Source organism: Tachysurus vachellii, chromosome 6 (genome assembly GCF_030014155.1).
Source record: "Tachysurus vachellii isolate PV-2020 chromosome 6, HZAU_Pvac_v1, whole genome shotgun sequence".
Lineage (NCBI taxonomy): Eukaryota > Metazoa > Chordata > Actinopteri > Siluriformes > Bagridae > Tachysurus > Tachysurus vachellii.
This window is the reverse complement of record NC_083465.1, coordinates 18405804-18418867: the sequence shown is the minus strand read 5'-3', so window position 1 is coordinate 18418867 and position 13064 is coordinate 18405804. Positions and strand designations below refer to the sequence as shown.

At 36.3% G+C, this 13064-nt stretch overlaps 1 protein-coding gene across 1 annotated transcript; it reads right to left on the bottom strand.

Moving 5' to 3' along the window:
- Nucleotides 1-4399: 4399 nt before the first annotated feature.
- Nucleotides 4400-12945, bottom strand: erlin1 (ER lipid raft associated 1). Its single transcript, XM_060872675.1, has 12 exons — nt 12824-12945; nt 10969-11111; nt 10811-10892; nt 10521-10567; nt 10300-10361; nt 10073-10198; nt 9786-9859; nt 8272-8330; nt 7090-7181; nt 6922-7011; nt 6738-6817; nt 4400-6520 (listed from the first exon to the last, which is right to left on the bottom strand). The coding sequence occupies exons 2-12, from the start codon at nt 11079-11081 to the stop codon at nt 6302-6304; spliced, it is 1044 nt and encodes a 347-aa protein (XP_060728658.1). The 5' UTR covers nt 11082-11111; nt 12824-12945; the 3' UTR covers nt 4400-6301.
- Between the last annotated feature and the right edge of the window lie 119 nt (nt 12946-13064).

Sequence of the window (13064 nt, the reverse complement as noted above, 5' to 3'; positions counted from 1 at the left end):
CATATCCTTTGTCATTTCCCCAGGAAATGAACACCAATGTTCAATATGAAAGATCTGCTGCAGTAAAAGAAGAGTCAAGTCATGTGCGCACACACATACATATACACATATACTGTACATATATACAGTGTGTACATCTTAAGCTTCAACTCCGCCTCACACAGTGGGATGTCTCAGACTGACTCAGACTGGAAGAACAAGCAGCATGGGAATGGAGACTTGGTTGCTCAAGCAGCAGTAAAGCTTAGTGACTCACAGCCTCAAGCAATGTTTCAGTTCCTCTGCTGTTCTAAAGACTGAGCAAAGCTTGCAAAGCAGGACAAGAGTGTGAAAACTTTACATGCAGGGCAGCAAAGAGGAATTAACATTTAAATGGTTCTTAATGGATTTGAAAGATTATAAATGTTTTTTATTTATATTTTACAGTAAATTAAATACAGTAAACTGCCAGTAAGCTGTTGCAAAAAAAAATTGCAAGGTAGAACTGTACTTACTTTAAAATGCTAAAATTTCATGTGTATGTTCAAATTCTGTATGCCTTATCTTCTTAATATGAACATCCTATCACACTAACATTTAGAATTATCATGCGATATATCATAACTAATAGACATTAAAACAGTATTGTGGCATCAGTGAGAAAGAAGCTTATCCAGGAAACATCATTAAAACACTGTACTTGCTTTTTATTCCTCCCAGGAATAAACCAGCAGGAGTTACAAATCGATGAACATAAATCCAAATCCTTGTATAACAAATGCTTTTAAATACAAATAAACAGCACATCCCTGCACTTAAATATAACAATTAATGTAACAGAATAAGGACATTAAAAAGATAAGGATACTAAAGGACTAACATGCAATATATATACAGCTTGCTTAGCAGAAATGCAGCAACAGCATTCAAAATTGTAAAAATTTAGGTGTAAAAAATTTTTCTGATTTTTTTATCGAATAAAGTCACATAAGGACCCGAAATGATGCCATTTCCTGATGACTCATTTTGTGCTCATGACAACGCCAAAGTTACTCAAGCTGCCACTAAATGTAGAAACCCACAAACCAAAATGAAGTGTATGGTTAGGTGGGGTCACTCATTCTGGTTAATTCATGAGCATTTATTAACATTTGAAAGCAAGAGAACATTGTGCCATGCCTGAGAGTGAAACAGTCAGGGTACAATAATAATCAAAAACATGCCAGAATAGCAAGAGAACACTTCAGATACATAAAATGTCTAGTGGAATAATGTTAGTGGAGTGGAAAATATATATAGAACTGTGATTGTGAGACAAATTCTGTTTCTTAGCTATGTGATGGATCAGGATATAAACAATGACTGCGCTGAGTGAAACTTTGACTAATGTTTACTGAGAGACACTCAAGAAATGAATGACTGAAGACTAATAAATATAATAAAACCCATCTGTTGGTTAAACAAAGTGAAATAAACTCTTACATAGGGGGAAAGTATTTTCACACAGTAATCTCTGTGGGTTTCCCACCATGCTGCCACCGTACACTAATGAGGCCCTGAAATGAAGAAGACAGGGAACCACAGCACAGTGGGGGGTCAAACAACAGTCTGGATGTGTGTCTTTGAGTGTGTATGTGCCGTAAAAATCAATGGGTTATAAATCCTCTTGCGAGCAATAAACAAGACATTGAAGGAAATTAATCAGCCACTCCATGTATTCTTCATGTCAGCATTTAACTTAACAAATTAAAGCATCAGGAAGAGAACAAACACATTTGCTGTTTAATAAACACTATTATGGTTTACTCTGTGATGGCCACAAGGAGAAGTGAGAGAAGAAAACGAATGAATTAATATTATGGGTTACACCTCTCAAGACTATGGAGCTGTTTTTTCAGGTGCAAATGGCTGACAGGTCTGGAGCCTTGTCTGGAGCAGCGTATTCTCACTGTAATGTCATTTGCAGGCAAGCTTTCAGCTGCTAGCGAGAACTTCCCATATATCTCTGTCCACATTCTGTCCACTCCCCAGAGACAAATGAACAAATATTGTTCTTCAGTAACAGAATGTATAAACAACTCTCCCAGAGAAAGAGGATTCTATTCCAGAGAAAGGCATTCTACAATAATAATAATAATAATAATAATAATAATAATAATAATAATAATAATAATAATAACAACAATAATAATAATATATACATATCCTATTTTTTTTAATTATACACTACAAGCAGATTTCATCCTCTAAGAAAATCTAAAAAGTGATCCTGAGCCTGTGATCCCTTTTTCAAATGTGGTGTCTAACTCTTTTATTTGTTTTGTTCTATGCCATACGGTTTAGCTAATTTTGTTTATTCTTCGCATTTGGGAAATCTTGTGGAATTTACCCTAAGGAGATTTAAAACTTCCACAACTTAAAAAATGAACATTCTTTGATTAAAAAGATTATGTTAGCAGACCTCTGGAAGCGCTATCAGATGAGTGTTATCAGACAACAGATACTCATGGCAAAGATAGATAAACAAGCTTTAAGAAAAGCTTAAGCGCGCGCGCACACACACCCACACACACCCACACACACACATTACAGAAACGCTTTCAAGCAGGGTGAAGGAGTTAACTTTACAGAGATAAGCTATAAGATGGCATCTGTGATTCTCCCTTCTTTTACCACAGGAATGGACAAAGACACAAACAATGTCCAGATGGAATGTGCAGACAACTTTTCCACAAAAGAATCTTTGTATAAATTATTACATGACCGAGATAACAGACAATTAGACAATAACTAAGCCATTCTAAGCCTGATGCGCTAACATAATGATAACTTTGTGTTCTTACTCATAAACCCAGGAATATTCTTTAAATGGTATTTGTAAATACTATTCTTTAAATAATATTTACAAATATTTACCTTTTATTAATATTTTATTGCAAAGCAAATTACCTGGGTATGTGTTTAAAGTGCATATAGTATTCTGTGAAGCAACATAATTTTTTCTTCTGCATCTGAGGTATGTGATGCAGAATTCCTCTTGATCTAGATTGCTACTCTCTTACATTGAAGGTTGGAATTGTGGGCAATCCGAGCATTATATACAATATGATGTGCTTCAGGATAGTTTGCATCCGCCCCATGACTACCTGATGAACTCTTAAGATGGCTTGAAACATTGCATGCAATTGTTCTTTCCTACAGCAATTTGTCAATCAGATCATGCAATCATGTAGTTTTTCAGTTCCAGTACACATCCTGATTTGGCAGTAGCAGAGCAGCTGCAAATGAGAGTTCATTTAGTGTTGATCTACTGAAACAGTGATGAAGATTGATGCAGGTTTGAAAATACCTTTAATCAGTCAGTGAATCACAGAAATGTATTTACATTCCCTAAGACTTGTTGAGTAATATTACATCCTGCTTTATCATTAAGCAGATATTTAAAGTACATTAAGGCAAATATAATATTCTTAATGAAGTCCAGTAAGATTGTTGTACATTGCATCACAAAACCGGAAACTGACGTTAACGTATGACGTTTATCCTGCTATTAAAGAGCAACTGTCCTTGATTCATAGGTTATCTCTCTCTCTCTTTGTTTTTCCTGTGAAAAGGTGAAGGAAGGAAGGAAATGTGCCACACTAAGGAAGAAGGCGGTGAAGTCAGCAGCACTTGTGGACTGTGGAGCAGCTTTGCTGACTCATTGGCCTCAGCTACATCTGTTCGACTACAGTCAGCATTTAAGAGAAAGTCATGCTTGATCCATGACTCCAGCTGTGTACAACATTTAACTCCTCAGAAAAAGTTAACAGATTTGCCTCTTTTTTAGTTCAGCCAATAACATGCAGCTTTGAAAGGAGCAATATTTTGTTACTAGATCAGCAGACATTTAACAAGCAGGCTCATTTCCTATAAAGAGAAGTATTAGTCTTTTTTGTCTGCTGACTAAAGTAACCATTTCCTTCCTCTTTATGTCATGACCTCACTGCCCACTGGTTAAGTTCTACGAAGAGAAGTCAATGCTTCATGTGAGCTTAAAAAACATTGACATTTCCTGTCTTTAGACAAATAACTGGCTGAAGGAGTTTATTTCCTAAGCAGACACAGACATAAAGGCAGTAACAAGCAAATACAAACAATAACACTTGATTATGTTTTTTGTTGTTTTTGTGCTTGTTTAAGTGACAACAAAAAAAGTCCCTGCAGTGTTGACATTAGACTTGATGTTATAGTAATTTAACACTGTCTGACCAATCAGACTTGAGAATTCACCAGTATAGGGACAAAGCTGTTCTCAGAAATACTGCCCAAATGGTATCATAGCTCTTTATCAGTTGCAAAAGTGGGAGAGCAAAATCACGTTTCATTTCCGCTGACTAGTTTAGATACAAAGCAAGAATCAACTAATTAAACACATTGGTGGTATCAAAAAAAGTTTTATTTGAGAGAACTGAACTGTCAAAATGTTACAAATTTTGCATATAAATGTTGGGAAATCAAGAATTCAACTTATGCATATGTATAAAAGTCACATTCACAGAGTAGCCTCATTTCACCCATTCTAAATGATCAGCATTGAAAATAATAACCACCACTAATAATCAGAATCAGAAGCATATTGTTTTCTTTATGCTCATTAAACATTTAATTACATGTCGTTTAATCAATTTTACCTTTAAAATTGTTAATATTTATGATCCCATTTCCCAAACTTTAAGAATATGTACTTTAAAATCACAAGGGAATAGTTAAATGTTATACAGCAGAAAAGGAAGCCCACATTAACAGCAAACACTAATAGTGAAATTAATGACAGGGACAGGATGAATCCTCAGGTCTTTGATGTAGCCCACATTAACTGAGAAAATAGATTAAATGGGGGAAAAAAATCTTTAAAAAAAAAAAAAAAAGTACTATTACAGGCCTGATCACCTAGCAAAGTTCTTTGAGAGAGCGAAAAGTCCTAAAGTTGAGGCAAGTTAGACTAATCAAGCAGGCAGAAAATCCTGAAACCCTCAAACTACTGAAAACAGATGACTTGAGCAGATACTTTTGGTAAACCCAACCTGTGTGTCTCTTTCCTGAGAATTAGCACCTAGACACCTCAGATGTTATAGCCATAACCACTGTAAGTGCTTGTCATTTCATTAAATGCAAACTAACTACTTACATAGGAAAACTAAAACCATTTAAACCTAACAAAGCCAAAACAGTGTTCTTTGTACTACAGACTCAATTAGCATTTTCCCTCCAGTCTGTTATTAGTGAAGAACATGTGCTCCCCCTAGTGGTGACATGAAACATAACAGCAAGTGTGAGTTGAAGGTGTTCTTTAACTCATATTCACAGCTCATACGTTACAGAAGGATTAATTTCATAGCCCTTCATTAGGTTGCTAATTTCATTATTTTTTTAATTTTCCATAAACAAAAGCCCTTATTTAAATTCCCTTTGTAGGTTCCTGCTGGACTCCTGGTCTTAATCATCCTACACATCAGTCATGCTGTGAACATAAAGTAAGACTAAAAGAGTGATGTGTAAATCATGGCATGGTGGGTTACAGGGCCCATACTAATAGAAATAACTGAATGGAAACTTCATAAAGATCACCCACAATTCAACTTCCACAGGAACAAATCCAAGTACTATAAAACGTTTACAATAATCTGTGGATTCCCAATTTACAGAACAGGTGAAAACAATGCAAAAAAAAAATTTCAGTCACAGAACAAAATCAATAGTAAACTGTACAAATCATTTCAACTCGCCACCTAGCCGTGGTTAATATGAGCCTATAGTCACCAAAAAGGTGTTGTATGACTAGTTTTGTAGACTAAGTGGGGCTCTGCTTTAGGACTTCGGTGTTTCATTACAAAAGACAACCAAAATTTTGCCCCAAAAAAAAAAAAATTCTCTTGTAGCTGCATAATCATCTATTTCCCCCGTTTCAATTAGTATGAAGCCCTATTATTCCAGTTTCACAAACAAATTGTCAAATTTCTCACATATCACACTGCAAAAAAACAAAAAGAAGTAAAGGTGGGAAACGCATGCTGTGCGATCACAGCAGCATCACTGATTCATTAGCGCACTTTACAGATCTTAGGCTCTTGTTAAGACATTTGAGCCCTACCCTGAACCACAGGCCTGTGATAGTGAAACACTGCCTCTTTGTTGATCAGTGCCCTTAAGGTGAATGACTAACTGAACAGTTAGTTTCATGCCCTCAGCAGAAAAGCATTAATGCCATCATGCCATGCAAGCACCCCAGCCCCAGAGACACAGACAGACCGTGAAAGAGGAGAAGCCCTGGGTGGGCTTCTCAGTGGCGCTCTGAGCCCGTTTTTAGCCCAGTCGCTTTCCTGTGTTTCTCAACCTCGGTTAAAGACTCCAGCTGTTCTGATGAGTCAGTCCCTTTTGTTGAGGGAGAGGCACTGTTGTCGACAAACATGTTTGGAATGTCCTGGCCAAAGTAGATCTTGCTGTTGGCAGCAATGGCCTGATATTTCATGAGCTCCAGATACTCTGGTGTCAGCTTCAGCTATAAGACAAAGAACACAGAAAATGCATAAAGACTGTAACAAAAGCCACTTTCATAGCATGCCTAGCATCATTTGCATCATACCTGTAGATAAAAATAAATCTTCAGGCACCTGGTCATAGCAAACCTGTTCCTATGCTACCATGCACTAAATGTTCTTTAGCATAAAGAAATGTTTCTATATATGTAGTTGGGGGGGAAAAAAAACTTGTGTTACCCTATTGGCCTCAGCAAACTTTGCTGCTGTATAGAATTCAGCATCTGCTTTAGCTTTCTCTCTGGCCAAAAATGCAGCATCTGTTAATGAAAATATTGATTGGGCACATCAATATTAAGTATTCTAAAAGCAAGAACATGAAAATAAATCTATGTAGTCTATTATAATAGCCTGTTATTCCCGCCTTCTATTTCAGAGATCTTCTTCTCGGTCTCCTTTTCCATGATTTTCTGCTTGAAATGGATCTCAGCCACTTGAGCCAATTTTTGAGCCTCTGAGATGAAAACAAATACAAAGAATAAGAGAAGAGTCGTTAAATCCATAAAGCAGGTGATTCATATGTTTTCCATACCAATGATAGCCTTCTTTCTCTCAGTCTCTGCCTCTTTCTCCACAACTTTCTGGGTCTGAGATGTGATCAGTAGTCTGGTCTTTTCTGCTTCCCTTTAACAGACCAAAGATTATAGACACAAAGCAAATGTTCATAAATATCACAGAAAGATTTTGCTAAAACTGTGGTGTTACTTGTCTTTGTTTAAAGGCAACAGTTTGGGGGGGACGTGAGATTCCAATGGTAGAACATTTTATAACAGCAATATGGGTAGTGTTTTGAGAATTAATCATTAAATCATAACCATAACTAGCGGTGTAATAATGCACTGTGACACGTGATTCACAAATGTGACCATGTGACACAAGAACGTGCAATTTTCATCTTGGGAATCATCATTCTATTAATCGTGCATCCAAAGCCCAGCTCACACTGTGCGAATTTGGCCAGGATTTGGTCGTCTGAGAAATTTCTGAAAATCCTAAAAGAGATCTAGAATCCTAGGGTGATCGATCGATGTTTCGACATGGTCAATAACAGCCAATTAACGGCCTCGTGATCAGTTTTTTCCGCCGATGAAGTTCTGGCAGAGTCAAACGAGCATCAAAACAAGAAACAATAGGAGCGCTGAACCGCAACCTCAAATCACATCAGGGAATTTTTTTCCCTGTTTTTATCATCAAGAATTATTTTGTCAAACAAAATTAACACACTCAAGATTGCTTTCTTTTGCCGCTACCTGCCATTTTAGCGAGAGAATACGGGTCTGAACATTTGAGGGCGTAAAACCCGGGACAAGTCTTGTGGTGTGCGTACGATTTTGTCATGTCTTGACTGTCGTACAATCTGACATGATGACAACTGAGATCCTACAGTCTGACATAAGAATCATGTTCGTACAGTCTGACAAACAAAAATCTTGAAGAATTATGAAAAATCGCACAGTGTGAGGCTTTATGTAGTTGCTCTATTTGAACACCAGAGGTCCAAATTTGTGCAAATCACAAAAAGTTAAACTATACATAAATCCAATTTCTCTGAAACCTTAAAAGAAGGTTTTGGTTTATTTACCAAAGTGCACATTGTTTTGCATTGTTTATGATTTAGAAATAAATAAAAGGCTGTTATATTTTTTCTTCTTTGATGATCTAGCATTTGTGATCCAGCCTATCAAATTAAATTTTTTAATGTTAAGATACTCACATCAGCTCAAAGTTTCTCCTGATTGCTTCAGGGATTTTAGGCTTGGTAACACGGACTGCCTACAAACAGTAAACACATCCAGTGAGCTTGAAAACCTGGACACTCCAGCAACATTATGAACAGCCATACTTGGTCATGTACAACCGCCTTCAGTTTCAACATAAATCAGCCAACCAAAGTTTTTATTACTATTTAATCACTTGGGGAAATAAAATAAAATGTAACTGATAATTGTTCCCTTATCCCAAAAGTAGTCTATCAGTTAATACAAGTTTGCTTCAGATCTATGGCACTAATAATGTGTGCATGTATATCTCTCAGTTTTCTTATAGCAATTCTTCCTGCTAATATTTAGACTATGCATATTGAGCAAATTTGTGTATTCCAGCTCACTGAACATATACACATTTACCCTCCTACACCTTGCTCACTCTGCACTGCTAAGAAGCCAAACTGCACTTCGTTGTTCTAGTACTGGTACTATTTTCAATGACAATGTTCAATCTACTGCAGCTTAATCTAATGACAGTGGGTCATGCAGTGTCAGAAAGCACAAAAGCAAGTCTGTTTGAAATTTCTGGTTAACTCGAAGCAGTTTGAGGAAGACTATTATCACGATTTTCAACATTTAGTCCCCCTTTACACAGCCATGTTTCTGTAACAGCTAAACTTTGAAAGTCATGCTAATATAGGAAATAAAACTTCAGTGTGTTACATTATATGAAATTAATCAACAACTTTCCTATTACAGCAGACCCTGAAGTGGTTTATTTTTCTTACAGCACAACAATTTGTCTTTCAATTTCTAACTTCCTAATGAACGTCAAGCCATGCTTATGTTATGTTTAATATTGCAGAATGTCTGAAAGTCAGATGTAAACAATCTTCCTCTCATCTTCATCATATCTCTCTCTCTCTTTCACTCACAAACATCTAAATAAATGCAGCTTGAAGAATAACTAAGAAATTTCAAACCCTGTCTGAAGTATCCTCCATAAATGTTAAAAAATTCTCCTCACAGCTTTGCAAGGGCAAAGGCAATGTTTTTTTGTTGTTATATAACAAGGCTTTTAGATCTGCTTATTTTTAGCTTTAAATTGTGTAATCCTCTGTTATACAATCCCCTGTGTTATCTGTTACTGTAGAAATAATAACATTACAATTGGTTTGTCAATATAAAGCTGTGATTTACATTGCACTTTATCAGTGATGCTGTTACAGAAAACTAATCAAGACACTAACTAAATAAAAATATATAAAACTCCTTCTGACCAATCAGAATTGAGAGGTCATCAGTTCTGTGGTATAAGAGCTTTAAGGATGCCTTAGACTGGACCCAAAGTCAGGATTAGTGTATTATAAACTTTTTCTTGACTATAAGGTTTTTGTGGGTCTGCTGCTTGGATCACACACAAGCACACACACGCACGCACTCACAGAACAGGTACTATAATATGTTGAAGACACCACAAACTAGAAAAAAAGGCTGCAGATGAAATGTAATGAAATCACACCTGGATAGTCAAACCCGGAGCCATGGAATTCAGATCCTTCTGCAAAGCGGTCTTAAGATTTTCATCGATTATATCTGCACCACAACAGATTACAAACATGACGCCATGGCAAAGCAAACTATACACAACTCATCTTTGAAGGTCAGCTGCAAAGAAAGTGCGATGAACTTACGACAAACAGTTTTAACTTGTACAGGATATACACACCATGGTTTGTAGTTTAAGTTACGTAAACATTTAACCAGCAAGTAATCAGCAGAATAAACTGTGACATGACTGCATCTTACCAAACAGCTCAATGTAGACTTCTTGTAGTGTGTGAACACTGCAGAACTGATTTAGCTCATGGTGGATTTTGTTGAATATGAGTGTCTTGTCATAATCTGCAGTGTAATTCCTCACAATGTCCAACACTAAAGAAGGCAGGTGTCATGGTCAGTGATATTTTCTATTTATTTATTTTGTTTAACTCTGCTGTATCTTTTTCACTGAATCTGAATTAATAAATCATTACCTGCTGATGACACTAGCATGTTGACCACCTCGATTCTATCAAAATAGATCATGACTCCACCACTGCAAACAAAAATGACTTAATTATTAAAAATTATTTTATTATTAAAAAGATCTATAAATCATTATTTTTGTACAAACAGAACCTTCATGTTTTACATGAAGAACATAGCTCTGTAACAATTACTCAATACAAACTCTTATCAGTGGTTAAACTTTTACCTTGTTCCACAAGGCACATTTTTTATCTCATCTGTTTGAAGTGTCGTCTAAAACAAAGAGAACATCATTAGAAACGAGCATTAAAATATTCTAAAAGCCTAGAGAAACCAGAGGAAATCCAGCATTGCTATTTACATAATCTGCAAGTTCTGCTTTGTAAACAGTCAATGACAAACTGAAAGAAGAAACCCTTGACAGCAAAGGCAAAATGCCAAGGCTAATGATTAAACGACAATGCAATGACAAATGATATTTGAACTTAATTATACAAAATGCAGTGTTATGCAGACCTGCACTGATCTGTAGGTGGTGATGAAAGGCAGCATGATGTGATAGCCTGGGCCATTAGGACCGGTGAGCAAAGCCCCACCTCTAGAGAAAACAAGTCATTACACAGTTATTTTCTGATTCAAAGACATGCAACAAATGTACATTTCTAAACAACTACCTGTAATACACTGCTAAATGGCCTTCTTCAATCTTGTGTATGGAGGAGTGAAGCAGAATGGCCATCACAGCAGAGATCGCAGCAACCACTGCCCCAACATGTGCCATTGTCATCCTTCTTTCCAGCTCTCACCTGCTGCAAGACTAGACAGAGCAAACAAATTATTTTTTTTTCCAAATGTACCAATCTGATTGTAAACACCACTGTCAGAAATCATACATGAATTAAATACTTGGCTGGTATCTGACAGGATATAAATTACAAATCCACTGATGCCTCATAGGAAGTAGTGTAACAATGCAATGCAAAAATGCAGTGATGGTGATGTGCATGATGGGAAAATGTGATACAAACTTTATATTAATTATGCATCCAATTAAATTACACTGAGCACCAGAGATCCAAATCTGCACTAGCAATAGAGTTTAGATATGTAGAGAGCAACCTATTCACATGATTGCCTTTTTTCATGGAGAGACTGCACCATTATTCAGAATTATCTGCACTTAAGTCACCGATACCGCCAGGACACATCGGCCAACATGAAGTATAGTTTACACGATTATACAAGCATGCTGTAACATGTTAGATATGTAAAAAATAACTCTGTTAGCACCATGCTGCTTTGGAGCTTTACTACAGGGAGATAAAATGACACATCAGACAATACGACAGTGTTTCATTCAATTATTTTCCACAAGCTCAGAGACTTTGTTTAATCAAGAAATTTTGAGAAGACTTTATAAAAAGTATTTATGAAGAGGCAACTCATTCTGTTTATGATGTTAAACTACTGTTCATAGCTATTTTAAAATTTACTTTGTTTTAAACATATAATGCACACTGTTTAGCAATATTTACAGATTCACCAATTATAAACAAGAGTCTTTTCACTCAATGTTTCTTCATTCAAATTTTGTTCTAAATATTCTACTGTGAATTGAATCAAAATCATATGCAATGAGAGTGCAAAAAGACTATGTATGTGAAAGGAAGATGGGATGGGAACGAGAAGAACTTCAGGTCTTACTTGATATTTAATAGAAACTCTATTCTGACCAAACAGATCACTGAGCAGATTATAGATAGAAATGATCTACAAACCTTTAGACTAAAATGGCATATTAAATGTAGTAAACATTTTCCAAAAACTTTCCTTTAAAAACACGCAGTATATGCGTATATGTGTTAGCTTATAATGCCTGTTCAGACTTTATCTTATCTCTATCAGATCTTAATCAGATTTATGGACAGTAGCGACAGAGCTGGAGGTTGCTGTGTAAACCCTGTTGTAAGGTTACACTGACAAACCCAGAGCTCACCTCTTTATAAAGCGACACTCAGTGCTATATTTGGTCAAGGAAAGGCATACAGCTGTCTGTCTGTCCAATCTCTCTTCACTGAGACAAACGGAATACAAACAATGTCGAATAACCCGCCAGCTAAGTTTAGGTTTAGCCAAGAAGCTAACGCTAATAATGGTAGCTAAGGTTACTTCCCCCCTGGACACTGGTGTCACAGCAACTGGCTATTATTATTATTATTATTATTATTATTATTATTATTATTATTATGTGCACAGTATTAGTCCCAGTTATCAGTGTTAATATTAATTGTAGGCGTGTTAAAGAACACCGACTCGAGTAGTTCATAAGCTCTCTAAACTTTAGCACAATCTCTGAAATGCTAGCTTTCATGCTAGCTAGAAACAACCTAAAGACGAATGGCTAACAGCTAACTGTTAGCTTGGCTATCTACACGATCATCAACAAGCGTTCTAATCCAAAGCCGGAACAAACTTATTTCTATTAATGTCACGCGATACCAGATAAAAATGTCAGTGTAACAGAATTACCTGTCATTCACCAGTCACAGAACTCTGAAGAGCATTTCACTTTATTAGATTAACAGACATGCCTCTCCTACTCCTGTAAAGCTGCACCAACAGCTCAGCTAAAGGAGGGGCTCGTAATTACACGACCAGACTTCAAAATAAAAGTACTGCTTTTACCTGAAGCATTTTTTCCACAGTAACATACCAGGACAAAAAGCATAAACTAATCTGTCATGAAGACGTGTGGAAAAGCTACTGTATT